General features: G+C 38.2%; 1 protein-coding gene across 1 annotated transcript in view; it reads left to right on the top strand.

The window, feature by feature from the left end:
• The first annotated feature begins 2,751 nt into the window (after positions 1 to 2,751).
• TEX10 (testis expressed 10) overlaps positions 2,752 to 24,935 on the top strand; it is a 56,216-nt gene continuing 34,032 nt past the window's right edge. Inside the window, exons 1-8 of the mRNA XM_035899009.1 lie at positions 2,752 to 2,934; positions 3,772 to 4,478; positions 10,212 to 10,455; positions 11,846 to 11,958; positions 14,266 to 14,504; positions 19,802 to 19,937; positions 24,199 to 24,374; positions 24,889 to 24,931. Coding sequence (XP_035754902.1) covers positions 2,755 to 2,934; positions 3,772 to 4,478; positions 10,212 to 10,455; positions 11,846 to 11,958; positions 14,266 to 14,504; positions 19,802 to 19,937; positions 24,199 to 24,374; positions 24,889 to 24,931 — 1,838 coding nt within the window. The 5' untranslated portion in view covers positions 2,752 to 2,754. The remainder of the gene's footprint in view (positions 2,935 to 3,771; positions 4,479 to 10,211; positions 10,456 to 11,845; positions 11,959 to 14,265; positions 14,505 to 19,801; positions 19,938 to 24,198; positions 24,375 to 24,888; positions 24,932 to 24,935) is intronic.

Raw genomic sequence — 24,935 nt, 5'->3', positions numbered from 1 at the left:
TTTGCCGGTGGGGAGCTCGCCCAGGTGGAAATCTTTATCAGAGGAGAGGAGTCAGGGCACGTCCCTTGCCTGCCGGTTTGTCAGGGTTTTCCTGGTTGCTTGGAGCTCCTAAATACGCTGGTAGCAAGAGTCCCCGAGGGTACGGCCTCGAAACGGCAAGGGAGTAAATTACAGGTGGAATGGGCGCGCCTTTTGGTTCCGCTCTGTTTCCCTGAGCCCGATGCAAGGGTGGCTGAGGGACGCCTGAAGTGGCTTCTGAAAAGTGCTGCGCACGGCTTTACGTTGAAGGAAGTTGGTATCGATTTGAGGTTGTTTTAACGTTTTGGATTGTAAAACTACATCGGCGCAGAAACTGTTCGGTGCGCTTAGCTCGGTCCTGTTGGAGGAGGGCCAGCCAAAAGTATGGTTAAAGTCAAAAGGCAAGCAGCTGTTTCAACAAGAAGTTTCATGAAAATGTTTACAGAACTTCATAAGCTCTATACGGTTTTGCTTAACGTCTTATTACGTAGACGCTGTGGTGTTTTCATGCCTTTGGCTTTGTAACCATTTTCTCTCTGTTTTAGCGTGGCACATGTGAATTGGAAATGGATATGTTTAGATTTTCAAGAAACTATTTCTAAAGTATGCAGTGCAAGGTAAACTGTGCTGCTTTGCTTTAGTAGGAGAAAGTATATTTTACAAGCTTTCTCCTTTAAAAGAACTTAATTGACTTTGTTCAGGTGTGCGCGCACCTGTATTGCAAAGTTTTTAATGCTAATGGGAAGCCAAACATTTAATCTTGTAGAGTGAGGCTTCCTAAATATCTCCTTTAAAGTCAGCTTTGTAAGTGGAAATCGCATTCATGTCAAAAGCTTCTAGGTATGTCTTGTAATCAAGTAGTGAAAATCTTGTTGTAATTCTTTCCTAAAAGATGCATATGGTAAACATTTTCAAAAGCTTTTATAAAACCATAGTTGTTATGCTTGGATGATAAAGGATGTTTTTATTTCCCCCTTGATTGAAATGCCAAGGTTTTTTTTAAAGCCTTTTCAGTTGATAGGTAACTTATGCTAAGCTTACACTTCAGTTAAAGTGGTCTTGCAGCTGGCTGTTTTAAGCTAGCATTTGAAAAGCAGAAATTAAGTTGTAGGCAAACGTTTGTATAATCAGTTGTTTAAATTGTTTTAAAAGAATACAAAATGACAGTTAGATTGAAAACATTCCTTAATAATTATCCTGATAATGTGTATGTGAAATACTGTAATACAGCACAAATTTACCATTTGAAGTCCATTGGAAAAATTGGCTGTAGAATTCTATTTTCTAGAGTGAATGATGGTCATATCCATCATAAAAGAATCATTGTTTGGATATTTTATTTCGACATTTCTGGGTTTAGTTAGCTGTATTTTTTTTTCTTTTTTAGTTAGTTGTTCTTTAAAATTTGAATGCTGTGTTGCAACTTTTTTGTATAGTTCAGATATTAAGAATGTGCAAAACCTAGTTACCCTGAGAATAGTTTGAAAGAGAGGACAGACAAAAAGTTTACGGACCTGACAGCATGGACTTTATACTGTGTACAGTGAGATCTGCAAGTGTTCAGATTTCTAGCTCTATAAATTACCTATAAATTATCATTAGAAAGTTGTGCGATATTAAACCTCAACATCATAACGACTTTGTGCTTGTCTCCCCCTTCCCCCTTTTAAATTGTAAGTAATTCCTACAACCACTTCTAGGAGTCATCAGACCGTGGATTTATGGCCTTAATTAACAGAAATCTAGGCACAATTTGTATGTGACGTTGAGTGTTGTGACGTCAGCTTCTGGAGTTTTGTTATGGGTGAATTTATAAGTACTGAGATTGAGGGAAGGAAGATAAAGGAACCTGTGGTGTATTGTTTGTTGGTTTTGGGGTTTGGGTGGAGGTTTGTTTTTTTTTTTTTTAATCTGTTAGAATTAAGAGTACTTTTATTAGTACAGATCAATCAAAGCTAAAAGGTCACTCAGAAACTGAATTGTGGGTTTTAGTTTGTTTTGGTTATTGTATGTTTATTCTAGTATGTCTGTATGACTGACGTCTAAGTATAGCTACTCATGCTGTCTTATTTCTTATGCCTTATTAAATATGGCTTAGTTTTTCAGTTCTTTTTACTTTATATGTGCCCATTTAACCTTGTCTTTTCCTCTCATTCTTTCTAGTTATCATTGGTAAACGCACAGATGGGACTTTTCAGTGTGTAGTGGAATTTTTCTTAGGTTCTTGTATGCTGCTGTTATCAGTGAGGGCTTGAATAAACTCATGATTTTACCTGTGCAGACTGTATGCTATTAATGATTGAGTTGGTAAACAGTGTACAAAATTGAATGAAACAGTTCACTGAGCTCTTTTGGCTTGACAAGGGTCAACTATGTAAAAAGTTGCTTTATTGGCGGGAACTTTTTTAAACAAAACCAAACCAATGACTTAATCTGATAAAGCAGTGGAAGATGCAGATAGTCAAGTGATCTTTTTCAATAAAGTAGTTCTCGGAGCAAAGACAACCAAAGGAACCGCAGAATGTCTTCTGAACACTGAAAAAACAGCTGTACTGTATCAGTCTGCATGTCTGTTTAGCTTAGCATCTTGTTTTGGGAGTGGGCACGAGTTTATGCATAAGAATAAGCATAAAAACAGTACCCTTCATTAGGAAGTTGCTGCTCCTTAGTGGAAAAAGTCTTTATAGTGTATTTAATTGAACTAAAATTCTGAATATCTTTTTGCAGAGAATCAGAATGACTAAAAAAAGGAAACATCAAGAAGATTTCCAGAAAGTGAAATTAAAAGTTGGGAAAAAAAAGCCTAAACTAGAGAATGCAACTGATACTACCTTCAAAACAAAGGCCATACAAATTCCTGAGCAGCTTAAAGAAGATGGAGTGCTTCCTACACAAAATAGAAAACTTAACATAAAGGTATACTGTGACATTACGTTCTGAAATGACAGAAAAATTATTTGCCATTTGTCTAGGTTTGCTATGTTTACTAGAGTTTAGGAAAAAAAAAAGATTTATTTAAAAAACCAAACAAACCCAAAACATTAAAAAAAAAAACCCCAGTAGAGTATCTGAACACAGCCTCTCTGTCCTCGACAATAAGCCGACCCATCAGTGTAATAAATTGCTGGACCAGCATATTGTAACCCAAGGGAATGGTTTTCAGCAGTGCAAGAACTAAAGTTGCACACTGATTTAAGTATCTAGGATTAACATTTGGTTTTTGAAAGTCTTGGATCATAACTTACAGACAGGGTTTTAACAAGTAGACTTCCTGAGATGATGTTTTTTAAAAATCTTCCATTTCTTTGGGTGGTGGTTCTGCTTTCCTTCCTTTGTGTCGTCTTCTGTCTCTTGCAGCTCTCTGTTTAAACTGAAAAAAATTGTTGAGACTGATTTCATAGTTCTACTTTTGAAAACAAGTGTGAGAGGACTTATTTTTGGTCATCCCTCTGTTAAGTCGGTTGTGTTATGCATAAACTTAAGAATGAGGTTTATCTAATTATCTTAAGGACAAGTCATGGTATCTTGTTTTTCCTGTCACTGAATTTTGATGATTTATTCATTGTCATGCTTTAAACTAATACTGTATTTGTTCTGAACATCTTACACTGCTGTGAACAGCAGTACATCATGAGAATAGATTCTGTATTTTTTTGAGCGTTCAAGAAAAATGTGCTGGAAATAGGTGGAGAATTTTTACAAGTTTAAAGTAATAATAATAGCAAGTGTATATATATGTTTCTTTCATTTTAGGATCTGCTTTCACAGATGCATCACTATAGTCCTGGGGTTAAGCATAATGCACTTCTTGGGCTCAAAGATCTCCTGTCTCAGTATCCATTTGTAATTGATGCACACCTTTCAAATATAATAAGTGAGGTGGCAGCTGTGTTTACAGACAAAGATTCTGGTGTCAGAGGAGCAGCTGTTCACCTGCTGCAATTCTTGGCTTCAAAACTGAGAGCGGAACAGATTGCTCCGTTTTTTCCTTTGGTAAGTGCCCATCTCTCCAGTGCCATGACTCATATCAGTGAGGGGATTCAGGAAGATTCATTGAAAGTCTTGGACGTTTTATTGGAAGCATACCCAGCTCTTCTCACAGACCGCAGCAGTATATTGCTGAAGAATTTTGTAGAGCTTATTTCTCACCAGCAACTGTCAAAAAGACTGAAAAGCAGAGAGAAACTTTCCTGGATGCTCTCTGTTAACCCAAATCGCAGAGTAACTTCTCAGCAGTGGAGGTTGAATGTACTTACCAGGCTCAAGAAGTTTCTCCAAGCAGTGGTAGATGGATCCAGCGAAACAGAGGATGAAGGGCTCCAAGAGCAAAAGGATAGCCCTCATTCTGTGAGGAACCCAGTATGTATAAGTTGGAAGGTCCATGCAAATAATCAGCAACATATACAACTGTTTGAAAATGGTGGCTTACGACCAAAGATCAACTCATCATTTAGACTGAGGTGAGAAAACATTAACTAATTTGGGAATTAATGTCAACTGTATGATCACAGTGTTAAACTGTGGTTTCTTGCTGTTGAAGACAACTATTTAATTTTTATCGAGGGATTGTCTCTTAGCTTTATTTTAGGGCATTTAGTGTAATGTGCAGCCTTATTGCAGTGGCTTGAAAACATGGAAATACTCAGCAGATAACTGTGCTATGTGTATATAATGAACTTTCCCGTTATCACATAAAAGCTTTATTTTATGCTATTCATAATAATTTTGGAAGACCAACTCTAGCGGGTTTGGTGGTTTGTTTTGGTTTTTTGGGTTTTTGGGTTTTTTTTTTTGTTTTGTTTTTTTTGGAATGTGAACTGATGACTACAAGTTTTTGCAGGATATCAAATAGACCTGGGAGCAAGCAGACAAAGCTTGTTTCTTACACTGCGATTAATGAATTTTACTGAAATTTTGTGCTTTTACCTTCAAGAGTCTATCATAAGTTTAGGAGTCTATTTTCTTTGAATATAGCTCCTTTTAAAAAGGACAGCATGGTAAGATGTGTCTGGCTGTATGAAATTCTGCTGAGTTTCTGATTCTAGATATTTTTAATCAATTCACTGGTTTATATCTTCACTATGGATAAAAGATGTCTCGTCTGAGACGTGTTGAGGAATATTTTGAAGAAGGTTTAGCGTGCTTAGTCACAGGAAGGTTTGTGTGCTTTTTAGTAGTACTCTAAATAGATGTGAGCTGAAGTTAGGGAGAAATAACTAACCATCTTTATTTCTCCTTCTCTCTTCTGATTCACCCACTCCCCAAACTAGAGGGGAACCTTCCACCCCACCTTTTAAACATTGGCATCCTCATGTATATGCATTAGTACAGACGTTACATGTCTGCTGGGTAGGACACCAGGAATGATGACTTGAAAAACATAAACTTTAGCTGCTACACAGCACCTCTAATCCACAGGTATCAAGGTGGTTTGAAGAAAAGCCACAATCCTTGTTTTACCACTGGGGGAGACTGAATAAAGAGTATAAAGCAGTTATACTAAATTCATCTGGGAGATCGGTGGCAGAAAAGGGTGTAAACCCCACTGCCTAATCCATTGCTACATCCATCTCATCATCTTTGTATGAATGAAGTGCAGAGGAAGAGGTATTCTCTTTCAATACCATATGTATTGGCCTGAACTAGCAGCTGTTTTCCACCTCTCTTGTGGAGATGCAAATGACCATTCTGTTCCCACTCTCCTAGGTTGCTTCTTGATAGATAGCATATTACTTGTGGTAGGTGTAGGAAATTTATGTTAAGCTAAGTAAAATGTGCAGCTTATTCTCATAAAAGTGGTTGTTATAGTTGGAAACTAGACCAGTGAAGCCCACTTGATACAGGGGGAAGGGTTCAATGCTGAGCACAAAACAGTCCTACGGACTTAATCTCTGCAGTTAGAAGCAAACAGTTGTGGACCACTGTATATTGGAGGATTCTTGTATTGTGCCATGAATGAAATGCAGTGTGTGATACACCGTGCCCTGTAATAGCTGAAGATGCATTGTATCCAAGGTCTAGGAAAATAAACTTTACATCTAGTGTCACCTGAATTGGATTCTGCTTTTCTGAGGAGCTAGATTTTGGTGAAACGTCGTGATCCACTTGTGGTTATAAATAATTTCAAAAAGGCATTTGCAAGCATGAGGAGGAGCCAGAAGAATAGAAGGAAACATTGCTAGAATCCAAGGCGAGATTGGCAAAGCAAGCTGATGGCAGCGGGACAGAAGAATGGAAAGAGAAGGGGTATCTGCAGAAGGTACTAAAATGTTCTCATTTTATTGCATTTGCTCGTATTTTTGGTATATTCATTTTGCACAAAGGGCCAGTGCAGTTGTTTTAGTAGATATCCACGAAATCCTGAGAGTGGAATTTACTGTGGTGGGTTTTATATTTGCCACTTAAGTCTTTCCTAGTAACATGAAGATGTTTAATTCTGTCTCTTCCAATACCAACTGTGGCCTTTTACAGGCATTCCTAGGCCTCTGCTGTGGCCATTACTGCAAGGACAGAAATTACTTCTAATAAAGAGCTGCAAAACATCTGTAATGCTCTTTGAATACTTCCAAAGTCTCAAACAGTGTGTGTGGTGTTGTTTAAAGAAGTCAGTGCACAAATAGTCAAGTCCTAGCTATAGATAATGAGTTGACCAAACCATAAGTAACTAATTGCGGTATGCATGTATTGATGACCTCATCACTAATACTGCAAGTAAGTTTCAACTTTGTTCTTTAAAAAGTAGGCTTCCAAACACCACTAATAGTATGCTATATTTTTAAAGTTCCCATATCTTTTTAATCTTGCAGGTTCATTGGGTAGGGATGGCATCTTGTTGATAACCTAGTGATTACAGAAAGGGATTTTCAGAACCAGTTTGCAGTATGAATGTTTAGTAAAAAGTGTAGATTCTGAGCTTGGAATGCTGGATGGTTCAACAATGCAAATACTAAGATTTTATTATTTTCTGTTGTGTGCTAGGTCATCTTACTGTGTGTGAGTTAAAGATTACAGTGAATTAGGAGATTATTAGAATATATCCACTGGCTTATGTGCTGACTGTGCTGCTTTTTGCATCAAACTCATTTCAGATGTGGAAAAATGGAAAGCCTTCACAACTTAAATGTGGTGATACCAAGGTGTGTGATCTGTTTCTGGACTGGGAGTGGTGCTGAAGATGAATGGTAGAGCTTCTGTTTCTGCTGAGAAAGGACAAAATGAAGCCACAGAGAAAAGCGAAGAAGACTCGAGGGACCAAAATGGAAGACAAAGCCTAGTGAATAAATACGTATATGGAATGACCTGTGCATCAGATAGAAGTGGAAAATACAGTTCACTTTGTGTATTATTTCTTTACTGCAATTGGCAGTGCACACAAAAAAGGAAGACCATAACCTGGCTTAGACTCTGAGCCATAAAAACTTACTAACTTCCAATGACTTTTCCTATTTTAAGCAGCAGAAAGTTGTTTCCTTATTTTCTGTTTCTTTTACACTTCATTGACTTCCCTTTGCTGTTGTCGTCTTACTGTCAAATGGCAGATACATGACAGTTTTCTTTTGTTTGGTCCTGCTTCATAAAAATATTGGCATTTTAAAGAAAAATGACAGCTTAAGGGGTACACAGATGTCTTGCAGCTCCCCTCAATATCATGTCATACCAATATGAAGGTAACAGGCTTTGTAGTATTTCTGAGCGCTGCCTTACCATTAAAGAGTAGCGATAACAGCTATGTGACAGAAAGATTAACGCTTTTAACTGACATCAAACCCTTCCAGTTCCGGTGAACCTGTATTGCAAAGGATAGTGGACTAATCAAGTGCATACTGGATAGATTACAGTAATACTTTGTCATAATCTGTTATTGGCAATCAGATTTTATTTACCCCTTTTGTTGTTAACCTTAAATGTTTGGAGGAGTCTCTTAAGAGTTGGGGGCTTCTTTTGCAGGGACATGTGAAATCTGCGCTAAGTATTCTTGCCCAAATGCTTTTGTCAGCTGCTGGAGTATCCCTTCTGGCATGGATTCTTCCTTCTTTTTCCATCCCTTGTTTCAGAAAAGTACTGAAATAGTTGAGGGGTGTGTGTTACATACTTCTGTAGGAATCTTCAGGTGCGTGTTGCCAAATTCTCAGGTTTCGTGCACTGTTCACTGTTGAAATGGGGAGGATTTTTTTTGTGCTCCAGAAATAGGTTGCTTGAATTCCAGAGCTCTGCTGTAATATCAGGCATTATTTTCAGAGAAACGATTAAAGACTTCAACTTCAGAACTATTTCAGCCAATTACTGACACTTCAGAATCTTGGCTGAGTGTATAGTCCTGCCACGGCATAGCATTTACAGGAAAACCTAACTTTTTCAGTGAGGTTATGGTCTTGGTGTCAACTGGCTTGTCCAGTGGCACTCTAGAATTCATTGTGGCTGTAACTGGAAGATGGGATTTGTCTACTGTGGCTTTAGATAACTGAGAATTAAATGTCTAAGTTGGAACCATTCTCTCTAAACTCTATAGTCTGAAAGAAACTTCTGTCTTTACTGCAGTATCTGCGGTATAGAAGGGACATAGAGATACAAATAAGACAAATTACACTGACTGCATACATTGGTTTCTGCAGTTAATGCTAAGCTTTATAAAATTTTAAGATATTTGATAGTTGTAGTAGATACTAAAACTACCCTTTTTTTCTTATGACCAGTTCTGTTTCCGCTTGTCCATTTTATTTTGTGCTGGAGATCTAAATTCTCTCTCCTGTCTTGCTTTCATTGAAATAAAGCCTGCATTTGTCTTACACTTTCTTTTTATTCCTTTGCAGATGTCTTCTCCCTGCTCCTTTCACAGTTTTTAATACCTGGGTTTGTTTTGGCTTAGTAATTTTCTTGAGATACCAATTTCAACCAGAGAGAAATAACAGAAAAAAATTTTCTATTATGTGCATATTACAGGTGATTGCAACAGCATGAGAAATGTAGCTTCATAGATTACAACTATTTGGATAATTTGGAAGTGACAGGATGACCAGGAAAAACTACTTTACCTCTTTAATCCATTATGAAATTAAAATATTTGTAAACATAACTTCTCTGCCTATCTGTGGAAAGAAAGGAAATAGTTTTTCAGATCATATTTTGGGTGTATGTGTGAAGAAAAATCACTTGGAGAAATCACTGAAATAGAAAGGAGTGTAACAGGAGGTTCAGCGTCATGTGTATTAGGAAGTTAGAATTATGATGGGAATTCCCTGCTGTGGGTTAGAAAACAAAATCATCATGGAAAACAGTGTCAGAAATCATCAGCTGAATTAATTGTTGCTTTTTTCTTTTTATTTTTTTTTTTTGTAAGGGCTCTTGTTATTTGGAAACCTTTTCAGAAGCTTCTGTATTGCTTAGAATTAGCAGGAGTTATTCTGAAGTTTCTTTCTTTAAATAACCTTCTCTGTAAAATGGATAAAAATTGCCTGAATTTATCCAGGAGCAGGATATGGTCATTTGTGCTGATAATCTGTTTTGAAACACAAATGAAGTGTGTTTATAAGAGGGGAAAAAAGTCCTTGGTTTTCTTGCTTTCTGGGAGATGTTCTTATAGCTTAAACTGTTTCTTTTCATTTTTTGATAATTTTTGTTTAATTTCATTATCTGATCATTTTAATTTTCTAGCTAGTTGTTCTCAGAGTGTTATAGTTAAACATCAGGTGGGAACCAAAGTTGCATTTTTGCAGATGATTCCCCCCCTGCTATTGATACAAACAACCATTATGTTTATTATAGCTGGTGATGATTATTAACTGTAATAAACCTCATGTATTTGACAATACTTTGTAGTCAGTTTCATTATTTTGCTTCAAGAAGCTTAAAACTTAGATATTTTGGTTGAAGGTGATATGCTAATGCAAATGATATTTCTCCACTTTATAGACTTTACATATAACAATGGGGAAAGAAATACTGAAATCTCAGAAGTTGTTACAAAAGCAGACAAACTTGCAGGGACTCAGGAGCAGGTTTGTTGTAGATGGTTTGAAGTCCCTTTTTTCCTTACTGAAACATCTAGCAAGAAAGCAAGCAAACATTTAATGTATTTAAGAAGTAATTTTTCCTGTTATTCAGAAAGCAGGAAAGTGGTATTGCTCTAATCTGTTTTTAAAGCTGTGATCTTTATCTTTTTTCTTTTTTTTTTTTTTTTCGCTTTTGTCATTTAGGTCTCTGGCAAGTGTAATGGACAGTGCAGAAAAAGGCCTGTCCTCGGCTGAAAACTTAAAAGGTTTTATTGAGATAATAATTCCATTACTGATTGAGTGCTGGATTGAAGCATCTCCTGCACAATCAGCTCCCATTCTTGGAAACCTTTTGGAATCAGAATCTCAGCAGCTTATGCAGCAAGTGCTTAGTATAATACATTTATTGTGGAAACTCACAAAGCGACATGATGAAACGTACAAAATGGTAAGGGAGAAGTGATCAGTGGCACAATAATGACAGTTCATTTTGTTTTGATCAGAAGCTAGTGATTTGGTGATTAGAAGTAGTGGAAATACTTTACTAAGAGAGAAAAAAACCTAGGTTTTGAGTAGAATTTGAGTTCGGATTTTGTCAGGTCTCTTGCTCTAGGAGAGAATCTGTTGAACTGAGCAATGAGTTCACTGATGGTCTCCAGGAATCCTTCTTGGCAGACTGCAGCACAAAAGCTTTTGAAACTGAAAGTGATATTGGAGAATAGGAGCATTTTGTCTCCCAGATAACCTCTAGAATATAAATTTGAACAAAATGTAGAATAGAAGTGTTTGTTCCTTGGATTTTTGTGTTGAAAAATGTTATGGAGGTGGAAATGAATAATAGACCCTAAACCCTTAGAAAGGTAGGGGATAACGGTGGTATGAGAGCCTGTAATTGCTTGGTGCAATCTATGTTGTTATGTCATGATCAGTATTATCACAAGACATCAAATCAAAACCTCAGTAAGAATTTTGGAAAGTCTCCTTGAAGTTGTTTTTTTCCCCAATTATTTTGTCTGGTTTTTACTTTGATAAATGAATTGTTATTTTTTGTAACTTTTGCTGCTCTTCCAAAGATTTTGCAAACTGGAAAAAGAACACTTCTCGTTCCATTTTGGCTATTGAGAGTAGTTGGAAGTAATGCCTCAAGAGCTCTTTGTTTTACTTGTGTATAGGACTGTAGGTCAATTTGCTAAATGAAAATCTACGTAAGAATAATTATTGGGAATTATTCCATTAGACCAGAGTTATCCAACATACACAGCCTGAGGGATGGATTCAGTGTGTCCAACCAAAACACGCTGTTCCCCTTTCATCTTTTCTAGAAGGCCTCTTGGAAGCAGGCAGAAAGCCGGCTGTTGGCCTGTGGGCTTTGATCTACAAGTATGCTAATGATGGGGAGGGAGGAAGGCAGTATCAGAATATGTCTTAATAGAGAACTCAGAACAATCACTGCAACTAAATCAGAGTTCGCTCTGATTTTAAGTACCCTGATAAGTTGATGTGAAAGTGCTTTCAATTCATAACTGTAACTCACGTGGTTTAATATTGCATATACCCACATTAATATGGGCTAAGAAAATACATTGGTCCAGTTTGGCTTAAATGTTGTTGCTCAACCTTGACTTATACAATAATTTTACTGCCTTGTTTTGTGGACCTTCAGGTTCATGCACAGGACTTCACATTTACATTTGAAAGTAAATATATATGAAAACTTGCAAGCAGAAGCTAAAATTCCTGTTTTTCATTGATTCCAGTAATGGATTTTGGAAGGTGACTGCATTGATGTATTTCACTTACTACTATGTTTTCTGTCTATCATCTGCTTTCCTTAACAGGAAGTATGGCTTCGAATGAATTACCTTGTTGATTTCAAGCACCACTTCATGCGTCATTTTCCTTATTCTTTGCAAGAAACAGTAAAGCACAAAAAGAAAGATTCGTGCAAAGGGTAAGAATAAAATCAGTGTCATGTTACAGCTTTTAATTTCATAAGATAAGTGAGACAAAGTGAGTCATATACTTTATCCAGCATTAAGTTTTTAATGTTGGAAAAGAAAACTTTTTATTGTGTATTCCTTAAAGATCTGTAGAGAAGTGTTTATAGGAAGGTAGCGTTGCTTTGAATTGAGAAGTTTTGGTTGTTCTTTGTAAAGTATTATATAGGAAGTCATCTGAATAGCCTCCAGTAGAAATTAAAATGCTGTCTTAGAGAAATGAAAATATTTAATGCTTGATCTGGAATTTGTATATTGCTAAATGGTGATTTGTGTTAGTCTGACTAGTTTCAGATTTCTGCATGTTTTCTTCATTTGACTGCTGAATTATATCAAAACATAGTTAAAACATCTTTTTCGCCCACATCTACTCTTCTGTGGTAGTATTACAGGGCTGGATAAATATAGCTGGGAGGGGAAATAGGACACATTGTGCCTATTTCTGTATGCTAAAGCAGTACTGGAGCAAGAGAACTCAAAGACACTCAACGTTTCTTCACTATTGAGCTGGCAGAGTGGGTGCACCAATTTTGTTCTGGCACAGGCCAGTGGCAGGTTGTCTACCCTCTCAGCTCCCAGATGTGAGACTATATTCATGCAAAGTCTGTTCTGGAGTCACTGTGCCATTGCAGTCCATATAAAACACGGGTGTATGTACAGTGGGTATCAGCCGGTGTCTACCTCGGTTTCGATTACTTGCAAATTGTGCCACTGCAGACTGAGCTGTAGTAGTAGAAGCAGCTTTTTTTATACTAAGGGTCTACCATGGTTCAGACACATGAGGCTGAAATACTGTTTGATATCTTGACTGTTAAATTCTCTCTTCCTGGAGGGGAACACAGATTAGAAGTACAGCATAGCTCCTTGTTAAAGGTTTTCATGTCAGCTCAGTCTTACCTGTTAAGTTCATAAAGCCAAAAGGTGTTTTGCTTTTCCAGGTTTTGATTTGAACACCCTTCCTTGAAACTGAAAATCTTAGAATTAGTAGTTAGGCAATACCCCCATCTTGTTTTCTAGATGATGCCCTGACTAACCATACTTCTGTTGATCCTTCTTCACTCTGCTACTAAATATTGCTCCATTCTTGCACTTTAAAATAAATTATGTTGTTGGATACATGCAGGGGAAATAATCTGTGAAACTGTTTTTTGTGGTTTTGTTTTGACTGTTTACTTCAAGGCTTCTGGAAACTTAGCTTCATGCCATGAAAATAAAAATAGTTGCATTTGTTTTCCTTGCTTGCCAATATATTGGTTTAAAGGCCTGCACTTGGAAACCTTGCATGGCATTTTGAGGCTTCTCCAGTTTGCAAAATATTGCAGACATTTACCACAGTACTACTGATAGTGCTTAGTATCTGCATATTCTGAATACGAAAAAGTTATTAGCATTTATGCCATGTGTAAGTGATGTCCACAGGCTGAGATTTATTTGCTCATATTGTAATGGCTGGCTCTGAACTGAAGGGTGACTACACTTATGTCAGCACAGGTTAAAGTGCTTTTTGTTATTTTGTTTTCACAGCTTTGCTTTGTGTTCTGAATGTAGGCATTCATACTGTGCAGCTTTCTGTAGATAAATGCTGTGGTGGTTTTTTTTTTTTTGTATCCTGTGAATGACTATCAGAAAGTAGAGAAGTTCTAGCATTATGTGTCACGCTGCAATACCATAGGTTCCTTTCTTGATGTCCCTTAATTTTGTCTTTCAAACCTCTGTAGAGCAACAGGATGGTCCTGCAAAATATTGTGATGGTGAAAAATGTGTTTCTTATTCCACGTGAATTTGGGAAAAAGTACATAAATGGATTTCTCTGTGCTGTTTGTGGTGCTTTTTGTCATTGTTTGCCTTTTGTTGTGTGATAATGATGAAATCCATATGATTCCTCACAGAAGAAACAGAAGAGACTGAAACTAAGGATTAATTTTTTTTTAGCCTTCTGTTACTGGTTGCAGTCACCTAAAAGTGCTGCTAGGCGAGAGGAAAAATGTCAAATGGGAGAAACCAGCTGTAGAGATACAATTCAGAGCTTTGGTTGTTGCTGCCCCTATAAATATGAGAAATAAACATTTTGGTGGCAGAACAAAAATTTTCAAGTACCAAAATGTCAAATATGAAGACTTCTAAAATGTGTATTGGCTTTAAAACCTTAACACTGAGAATTTTTTCTACATAATATGATTTCTACCAATGTAGCATATAAAAAGGCACAAAGTATTTTTTTGAAATCTCTCTCTTTTCTTTTTTTCTGTCCTCCCCCATAGCAACAAGTATTGTATGACATCCTCAAACAGTGTAGACCATCTTTTACTGAACTTAACCTTGTGTGACATAATGGTTTCACTAGCAAGCACTTCAACACTTCAGATGGATTCTGGTTGGCTGGACATGATAAGGAAATTTGTGACGGATACTCTTCAGGATGGCAGCAAGCTGAATAGCAAGCAGGTGAACAGATTGCTTGGTGTGACTTGGAGACTAATGCAAATACAGCAAAACAAGGGTAAGATAAGAGTTTCTGAAAAGCAAAATTATGCACTGACAAAGAGCTTGAGTTATTCTGGCATTTTCGGGTCACTTCATCTTATGTCCTTGGTTGTTACATTATAATGTATTTTGTCTATGGAGGTAAATTGAATTTCATGGTCATATCCCTGCATGTAGCATTGAAAATTGCTTGATTTTTTAGGAATGCTGTTAGATTCATACTGTTAGATTCATACTCTTGATATGCTGTCCTGATTTTGCCTGGGACAGAGTTAGTTTTCTTCCTAGTAGCTGGCATAGTGCTGTGTTTTGGATTTAATATGAGAAGAATATTGGTAACGCACTGATGGTTTAGTTGTTGCTGGGAAGTGCTTATACCAGTCAAGGACTTCTCAGCTTCCCATGTTCTGCCAGGTACACAAGAAGCTGGGAGGGACCCCGGCTGACCAAAAGGATATTCCATACCATATGATGTCATACTCAGCATATAAACGGGGGGAAATTGGCTGGGGGGCAGTGATCACTGCTTGGGGATGGTCTAGGCACCTGCCAGCAGGTGGTGAGCAACTGCATTGTGCATCACTTGTTTTGTATATTCTTTTATCATGCTGCTTCTTCTTTTCCTCTACTGTTTTATTAAACTGTCTTTATCTCAACCCACAGGTTTTACTCTCTGCCCCCCTGCCCCTGATTCTCTCCCCCATCTCACTTGGGACAGGGGGAGCGAGCAAACAGCTGTATGGTGTTTAGCTGCTTGCTGAGTTAAACCAGAATGTATGCAAAGTATTAATATATTTGTTTTCTGGTTTTACTTCTTAAGATATTCTTATAAATGGGAAGATGAGTTTTCTTCATTGAAAAAATAATTACTAGGATGTAGAGATGCATGATACGTTAATATTTCAATCCTTATTTAAATGACTAATGTATCTGGTAGACTCTCTTGAGTACTGTCAGATGACCATTCTAGTTCTGTGATGGCATGAAATGCCAAGATAGTTCTGATGGAAGCTGCTGTAGAGTATTTTCCAGTGTGTTTGATTTGAATCCTTTTCCAAGAGAAAACGTATTTCCACTTGTGACTTGCAGGACCAGTACAGTATTTTGGCTTGGCTTTATTTTTTTTTCCTTTTCAAGTACTACTTAGTTGTATACCAGATGAGACCTTGGTTTATATGTCTGTTAAGTGATTGAGGTAGGACTTCTTTAAGAAAGGAATTTTTCAGTAAGTCCAAAGGTGGCAGGGGTCTATTGTGTCATGCCAGTCGGTAGAAGTGAATTCTACAGCCATGCAGCCAAGTGGAGTTCATAGAAAATGGTTTGCCCTTAGCAGCAGGTTTCATCATTAGTGTTGTAAAATGAAAAGATGTCAAATGTCCCTCAAATATATTTTGGCAGTTAGTTGTATCTCCTTCCAAATCCATTTTTAGTTAGGAATCTGTCTATTCCTATGTCCCTGATGACAAAGATACAAGTAATCATTCCTATCTGCACCCCAAATTTAGCTTCCTGTCCACAGTCAGAGATGTGCCTGTCTTGCCAGTTGAGCTAAAGCAGAAGAGTTGCTGCTCATGAAAGTAGTTTCCAAACTGTTGTTATAGACTGTTAAATCAGATACTTCATGCTTTTCCTTGTAATGAAACACTGATTTTTCCCTTTGTCTACCAAACTTTTACCAGATAGTGAATAATGGTTGGTGTGTTTATTATCAAAGTCGCCACTTCAGTGCAGTAATTTTCCTCAGGAATGCAGAAAATAAATAAGCTTAAAAAAAGTTTAAATAAAATTCCAAAAGATGAGTATCTATGGATATTTTCTGCTGATCCTTTAAAGGTTTGGGAATTTCCCTGCAAGTAGGAAATTCTTTACCTCATGAATTTGTATCTCTGTGTGGACAACTTATCTCATCCCTTCAAGATAATCCTTGTGCAGTACTAAAAGCCTGACTAGATGTCAGATTAAAATTTATTTAATAGCTGTAGAGGAAATACAGCCTTGGCATGCTGGAGAAATGGGCTGATGGCTTAACAAGAAGTGCAAATCCCTGCCCCTGGGGAGGAGTGAGCCCAGGCACCTGTACATGCTGGGGGCTGACCAGCTGGAAAGTAGCTTGGCAGGAAAGGACCAGGGCATCCTGGTGTGTGACACCAAGTTGAAAACGAGCCAACAACGGGCCCTTGCGGCTTAAAAGGCCAGTGGTATCCTGGCTGCATTAGGAGGAATGTTGACAGCAGGTTGAGAGAGGTGATACTTCCCCTCTATTCTACTCTGGTGAGGCCACACCTGGATTACTGTGTCCAGTTTTGGGCTGCCCAGTGCGGGATAGACATGGACATGCTGAAAAGAGTCCAGTCAAGGGCCATGAAGATGATGAGGCACTGAAGCATTTCTCCTATGAGGAAAGGCTGAGAGAGCTGGGACTGTTTGGCCTGAAGAAGAGGAGGCTCAGGAGCATCTCATCAATGTACGTAAATACCTGAAGGGAGAGGGCAAAGAATAGGGAGCCAGGCTCTTTTCAGTGGTGCCCAGTGACAAGATAAGAAGTAATGGGCATAAACTGAAACACAGGATATGCTGTCTTAACACCCTTTTTCACTGTGAGGGTGACCAAGCACTGGCACAGGCTGCCCAGAAAGGTTGTGGAGTCTCTCATCCTTGGAGATACTCAGAAGCTGTCTGGACATGGTCCTGGACAGCAAGATGTAGCTGATTCTGTTTAAGCAGGGGTGTTGGCCCAGATGACCTCCAGAGGTCCCTTCCCACCTCAACCATTCTGTGATTCTGTGGCCAGTTAAAACTGAAATATGTTAAAAATAATGAGGACTTTGGCTGCATCTTGGAAGTCTGTATAATGTGGACCTTTTAAGTACTACTTTTTAAGAATACATTTTTAAATTGTTTCTGTTTTTAAACTTGACCTGTTCATGTGAAACATTTCAAATAGTAGGACCTGCTTTACTAAATGTGCCACAAAGTTATTGGAAGGTGGCTGAACGTTCTACATGCTTAGAATATTTATTTCTCGTTATATTTGTTCAGTTAACAGTTCAATAATTAGCTAAAAACTACATAATGGTATAATTGTTATTCAACTAAGAATAAGCAAGTGTTCTGTTTAAGAAATGCTGTCCCAGATGAATCTTCACCAGAAGAGTATGTGAATTCAGCAAGTTGATGCTCCTGATGCAATGAACTTAATTTATCTTCCTTAAAATCCATTCTAATATTTGATGTATTTTTCCATTGACGAGTATGTTAGATTTCAACTTCTAAATGGCTCCCTGCATTATTCTTGAGTGTGACCATGTGTCACAAATGGGTGATTTAGATCACTTAAAGAATAGCCATCAAAGCTATTAGCGGAAGTGGTTTTAATTCGATGTTGTAAAAGTGTGACTTAACAAAGCTTGATGGCAAGGTTCACCCTATTACTGTGCGGCACAGTCACTTGAACAATGATTCAAAGTTACCAAGGCACAAATCAAAGTTACCATATTACAAGGTTATGTGCAGTACTGGTTGCTTACCAAAGATTTGTCGCTGGTAAAAGGTCTCTCTGCCTTGAGGAGCAGCCTTGAGAGGCGTCCTAGCTCAAGGGGAGATCGCCACCAGGCAGCCGTGCTGCCTAACAGGGAGAGCTCAAAGAAGGCTCACTTAGGCTGCCATAGGAGAAAGTGGTTGGTTGGCTTGTAGTCAAATTACATGCAGTGGGAAGGTATGCATGAGACTCCTTGTACCCACAACTTCCTTTGTTCCATGATAAATGAGTCTTGGAAAAGCCACCCGCTATTCATGTGTTAATCACATGATCGGTGTTCCAAGCTCATACGCACCAGTGTTCACTGTGTCGCTCTGCTCCTCTGCGGGTTTTCAGATCACAGATTGAAACCAGAGGAGTTCTTGATCCATTATTGGCTCAGGCCTTTACCTCCCTTGGAGTCTGTACCAAACGGCTGCTAGTTTGGTTAAGGGGTTGAATGCATCTGTCACACCATGCCATTTCAGGTGCTTTTTATAGTGGGTCTTTTGGTGAGAATCTCTGTATGATAACTTAAATATGTTCCCTGATAGGAGTTTTACTGATGAAGACCAGCCCCTGACTGCATCCAGAATCATTTTTAGTATAGAGCATTCTTGTCTCTGTGGGCAGAAGTAGCTCTGTTCATTATAGAACACGAAATTTTATCTGGTTTTGAATACATAACTTACTAAGACTGCTCTGTACACCCGAATGGAAGTAGCTCTGTTCATTATAGAACACGAAATTTTGTCTGGTTTTGAATACATAACTTACTGCTCTGTACACCCGAATGAAAAGGCAAAGGTTTCCCGGCCTTGGTCTATGAAGATAATTAAGTGATTGCTGCTACTTAAGTGTATCTTGACAGAAACTAATCCATTGGGACCCCAAGCTCTTCTGAGGCAAATTGAGTCAGGTCTCGTACCCTTCATCTCTCTCTTAGTTTTTCAGATGCTTTCCCATTCTTTCCAGGATTGTCTTCTCTGAATTTGGATGTTTGTATGATTTTTTTTTTCATGGTTTGTTAATTTTTACATCCAGTTGTTTAATCTGGTTTCCAAAGAAAATGATTGGTCTGTTTCTAAGCGTACTACAATAACTTCTGCACTCTCTGGCTGGTTTTAGCCAACTTTGACATAAGGGTTGAGCTTTCTTATGTGGTTTTAAGTCTGGTGATAACATATAGCTGATGAGAGCTTCAGAGAAGAAAAGGTTGCAGTGCGAGTTTAGCAGTTCTCTTTGTAGTGGCTTGCCAGTGGCCTCTTGAGGTATATATTTTCTGGTTAATCAGAAGATGTGATTTGGAGCCAGCTGGTTCAAAGACATGGAGAGCTGGTAAGGCTGGTGTGTGTGGGAGGGAGAAAGGGGTAGTACAGAGAGAACTGAAGGCACTGTGACAGTGAGGTTTGGGTGAGCGGTAAAAGAGATCGGTGTGAGGTTACTGTACTAGTGGAAAAGGATTTGGAAGACAGCAGTGGAAAGCAGGACTTTATTGGTTCTCAGCTACCTTACAAACTGTGCACTGTCTTGTCTTCAAGAAGGTCTGAAGCTTTCACTTACAAGTGGTCACTAGTCATTTGTGTGGCTCTTTCACAAGCTACACAAGAAGGTGGTGTTTCGATGGTTTAGAAGTCTATCCAGTAGTTGTTTTAAAAAGTTGTGGTACTTACCTGTGGAGTTAAATGTAGATAGTTGCATATACAGATTATAGCTCTTCTGTGTATATATTTGTATAAAATCAGAATATTAAGCAGCAAGCCCTACTTCAGTTTCTTATGTATTTTTCTTTCTAGTGGCAACCGAACCCTTGATAAAAGCAGTATATACACTATACCAGCAAAGGAATCTCCTCTTCCCTGTTCGTACATTGCTTTTGAAATTTTTTAGCAGAGTTTACCAAAAAGAAGATTTGAGGACTCAAAGAATCAGGTAAAAACCATTTATGTGTTCTTTCTCATTTCAACATATATTTATTTCAAAAGTTAAGAGTACTGGATTTCTATGTAATAAAACTTCGTTCTGAATCTGTTTCGGCACTGTGCCACTGAAATCTGAAAGTTTAGGTTCTCTGTGAGTTGTGAGATTGAGATGTGCAGTAGCTTAGTTGTCTTTTTTCTTTAAGTACTAGATAGTTCTTAATAATTTTAAAATTGAACTTGAAGTACATTGCTGCAAGCTCATTGTTACTGACAGTGTGGTAGTCAGTATGTGTGTCAAGATTGTGCAGCTATAGCTGTGGAGCATTTCCATTACTTCAGTCTGAGGTCATGGACTTGTGACTTAGTGCCTTTGGGTTCTGGTAGTGCATGTCTAGCCTTTTGTACTTGTTTTTTTTAAGAAAAGTACTCTCCTACTGTTTTGGGTGCATGGTTCTACAGAGAGTGGGTTTAAGAAAATGTTCTTGTCCTTTTGGGTTCCCAGTTTCATGCATCTGTTAGATATCTGACTTTCTTCATGTAAGAGATTATTTTCTATATTGCAATTATTACACTTTTTTATCATAAAATTAGTCTAAATTGTCTCCAAGCCTTAGCTTTTCCAGAAGGTATTTTTCAGCCAAGTCATCTGGTTCCAGCTACTAAAATCCTTAAACACAGATCAGGCTGCATTAATCCCACCTTGTTTGAGAACTGCAAAGGGACATAAGATCATACCCGTGATACCTGTTTCTGCTACTAGGTAAAAATCAAACCAGGGCACCCAGGAGTACTGGTATCCACCAGCAGAGTCAAGCTTTGGGGAAACTGTTCTCTTCTGCAACTCCTTTGCTTTGTTAAATCTTACACTGTGGTTGCCTGAGTACGTGTAATTAGATCTATGCCCAGAAATGTCTAACGCTACCCTGTGAACATTGTAAAAAGTTTAGGGAATTTGAAAGACACGAAGAAGGCTATGAAATATCCCATTTTCCTCCTCTTTTCACCCAGAGTGAGAGAGAGATCTCTTTCATACTGACTAATTACCCTGAAGTTATGTAACCACTGTTTTCTGTACTTACCTGGAAGTCTTGAACATCTCATCAAGTTTCATGTGATCATCTAACTATCCAGAAACCTTTAACTTCTTATCTTTAGACATCACAAATAGCAGTAATTTTCCTGCTTTTCCTCGTAGCCTTCTACATGGAATTGTGACATTTTTACTAACAGAAGAATGAAATCTCAAAAATTCTTTGCATTTATGTCTGACAAGATATTTTAAAATGACGTAATATTTGTGTACTGTACTGACCCATTTCTTTCCTTTAGAAACAAGTGGGGGTTTTTCATTTCTTCAAGATGTGGACTGTGCAGTAGATCCTGGATGACATTCATACTATTCCACTCAGTTTGATGCCATAGCTCCTTCAGCCCTCCTGTGACTGCTCTCCTGAATTTTTTTTATTTTTATTTTTTCTCAGAAGCTTGTCAAGAGCAGTCTTAAGAGGAGCAGAATTCATGTTGGAACATTTTCCAAGGACATTTAAGCAAAGCTTTTCGTTGTTAGGTGTATTTGATTCATAGGCTGGGTAGGAGCTTTTGGCCTATTGTTACCCTGTGAAAGAAAACTTGATTGATATATTACAAGGTTCAAAATTAATATTTTGGTCTTGATGTCAGTTATCTTCCCCCCTGATTGCTACACACGTGTAGTCATTTTGTGTATACATGCAAATACAATCTGTGTGTGTATACACCCGCACATATGCATATATATATACTGGTAGAGGCTTAAATGGCTATTTAGCCCCACAGCCTGCCTTCAACACTGACGTATGTGAGATGCTATAGGAAGAAGGCAAGAATTAGACAAAGCTCAGCTGTTTGAAGACCAGCTTCCTTTTGTTTCTTTTGATCCTGGCTCCTTCTAGCTTCATTTGATACCAGCACCTGCTTCTTCTGCAGGAAGAGAAAGCAAGCTTAGTACACAGGCAGCATATAGAAGGAGAAAGATCAATCACAGGATTCTTGTTTGCAAATGCCTGGCTAAATTTTATATTAAAAAAATATCCTGTTAATTGCTAAGTGTACCAAAAAACCTTGGAAAACAAGCAAGTGTAATTTTTAAAGATATTACACTGTAGCGGAAGATACATGCAAAGAAAAGCTTCTTTAAATTTAGCAGTGGAGAATCTGATCAGCTGAATGTAGTGAAATCTGTGGCCCAGATAGGTACACAGGGAGACTGAAAAAGTTCTCCCATGTGAAAGTGAGGCCCTTATTTGTCATCCATGAAAAAACACGGTGACTGCGGGAGGTTCTGTGTGGTTGGTTAAAAAAGACTGTTACTAACCTATTTTGAAGAGAATCTGGGGAGTTTCAAGCTGATGAGCCTCAGCTCACTCCCTGGAAAGATCATGTAGCCTCTTGGCTTGGAACTGATTTCTGAACACGTAAGGGGCAAGCAGGTAGTCAGGAACAAGTTGGGATGGGTATAAGAGTATGATTTCATGCTTTACCAGCATGATAGCACTCTGGTGAATGACTGGCTGCAAGGGACAAGGGCAGAGCATTTGACACAGCACACTTTCTTAATACCTTTATTGCTGAGCAGCTGCAATAGCAAAAAAAATCATCTGGGGGGTACCGTATATGCTAAGCTGAATATAAGTTAACAGTGCATTCCCACCATGAGTGTAGGGCAAACCACCGTGGGTTATGTTAGGAGGAGTGTGGCCAGCAGTGTGGCCTATCTGTCTTTGGTCAGTACTGGTGAGGCCATACCCATGATGCTATGTCTGGCTTTGGCAGGAGCAAATTGGTAGTTCAGTGGAGCCACGCTGTGAAAGCTAACCCCAAGGGCTCAACCATTAAATTTTGAAGTGGAGAGCTTGATGTGCAGTTCTGCTTGAAAAAGTCATGGTAGAAAGTTGAATCTCTTGATATTTCTTCATTCTGATTTTTTTTTAATGTCAAGTTTCCTTCTCTAATTGCTAATCTTGCAAATTCAACTAAATTACTCTTCCAGTTGTCCCTTCTGCTTCCTTTCTATTGTGTTTTCTACATTTGGAGCGTGCGGGTTAGTAATTGGCTGTATTGATGTTCAGGGGAAAATAAATTACTGTATTAGCTCTCTATGGCTTGTGCATAGAGTAAGAATTTGGTTTGGTTCCTAAAGTTTTTGATGTAGTTTTGAGTATAAGGAGGTGGCAGATCTATTAAGAATAATATAGAAAGGTGCTATAGTAGCACCTTTAGGAGAGCCATGTTTGAAGTAATTTGCTTGTGTGCCATAGGAATTCAGTGGTAAAACTATAAATGGGGTTCAGGAATCCTTACTTTAATTAGTGTGAACTATTAAATTGCATTTTAAAAATTTACTTAGAATTTGAAAAGTGTTGGTAAAAGACCTACCTGAAAAACCTTCATTATAATAATTCAGTGCTTACTCTTCATAAATAATACAAAGAGAAATAAAATTTTAAAACGGAAAGCAGTAGTCTTTAATCACCCAAGTTAATTTGTTCAGGAAAAAAAATGTAAATACAGAATTTGTTTACATTTTTATATCTTATTTTTAATATTGTTGCTTCTTTTTTAATCATCGCTCCTGATAAAATTAAACTATGCCTGAAAAACAAAAAAGGGGGTTGGATCTTGGGGAGGAGGTGGGAGGAGAAACTTGATTATGGTTGACGTAAGTAGTTGATTTACTATAGCAGTTGAACAGGGTAAGAAAGTAAACAAATGTTATCATCTCCTATTTAAAGCAACCAGTTCTAGCTTCTCATCTACTTGAAGATGTACCTGAATTGACAAGCAAGACATCAACAAAGATATAACTGAATTTAAAAGTCTAGTCTGAAGAGTAGTAGCTTGATTTGGGGGGTTTGGTATTATTCAGGGTGTAGTAATCTCACGGCTTTTTAGCCTGACTCATAACTCATTAAACATAAACTGATAAAACTAATGATAAATGGAAAAGTTGCTTTGCCAGCATACGGTCAGTTAACACAAATACTTTCTGAAAGAGTTGAAAATACGCAGTGCAAAGTCTATGGATCAATTAAAGACTTCTGATGTGACACTAGCACCAATGTGCTCAGATCTTCTGGTTGAAATATTCTCAGGAAATTGTGGTCTTGTAGTTTATTGTAATTTAATTGAACCTGACATTAAAGCAACTTAATCAAGACTGGAAAGAGTAAGTTTGTGGGGTTTTTGTTGTTTGGTGTCCCCTCATCCCCAAGTTATTTTCTCTCTTTCTTTAGAAGTCGAAGTAAAGTTTTATCTCGCTGGTTGGCTGGCTTACCTCAGCAGCTTGCTTTGCTTGGCTTGAGAAACCCTGAGCTTTCAAATCAGCTGATTGATATCATTCACTCTGCTGCTTCTCGTTCGAACAAGGAATTGCTACAAAGTTTACAAGCCACTGCTGCTCGAATATACGGTAAGATTCTTACAGTGTAGCGTGATGAATTTTGTCCATCACTTGGCAGGGAAGTTGCAATATGTAGAAAATACTGGTGTTTCCTAGGCAAACGTACAGCCTATGTGTCCAGGGCAGGGGCAGAGATTAGTTCAGTCCCTTACTATGTGTGTCTTTTCCTAAAGGTGAGTAAAAAGATTAAAATCCTTAGTTCCAGTTAGCAGGACTTTAATCTGATAGACTAGAAGCTTCAGTTTTTGTGAAACCTGCTTCTGGCAGTATTGCTTCTCCTTTTTCCTTTTTTTCTCTCCCCCCCCACCCCCTTCAGTGTGAAGTTACATTGTCCTCCCTGCAGCAAGAGCTGCTAACTAAGTAAGAGTAGTTAGGGAAGAGGAGGGGGGTGACTGCAGGGTTATGGCTGTGTTTTGCATGAGATGCTTATGCTTGTGGAATTGTTGGGAAGCACAACAGCGTTGGTGTCTTCTGAAACGACTGGCCTGGCCAGCATGGTGATTCCCTGTCCGTGTGCCGGCAGATCCGCTAGACGGCACCCTGGTCCTGCTGCCGGCGGAGGCCCAGCGG

Source organism: Egretta garzetta, unplaced genomic scaffold (genome assembly GCF_000687185.1).
Source record: "Egretta garzetta isolate BGI_Z169 unplaced genomic scaffold, ASM68718v1 scaffold88, whole genome shotgun sequence".
NCBI classification, from domain to species: Eukaryota; Metazoa; Chordata; class Aves; order Pelecaniformes; family Ardeidae; genus Egretta; species Egretta garzetta.
The sequence above is the reverse complement of the archived record's forward strand: the minus strand, read 5'-3'. Positions and strand labels throughout refer to the sequence as shown.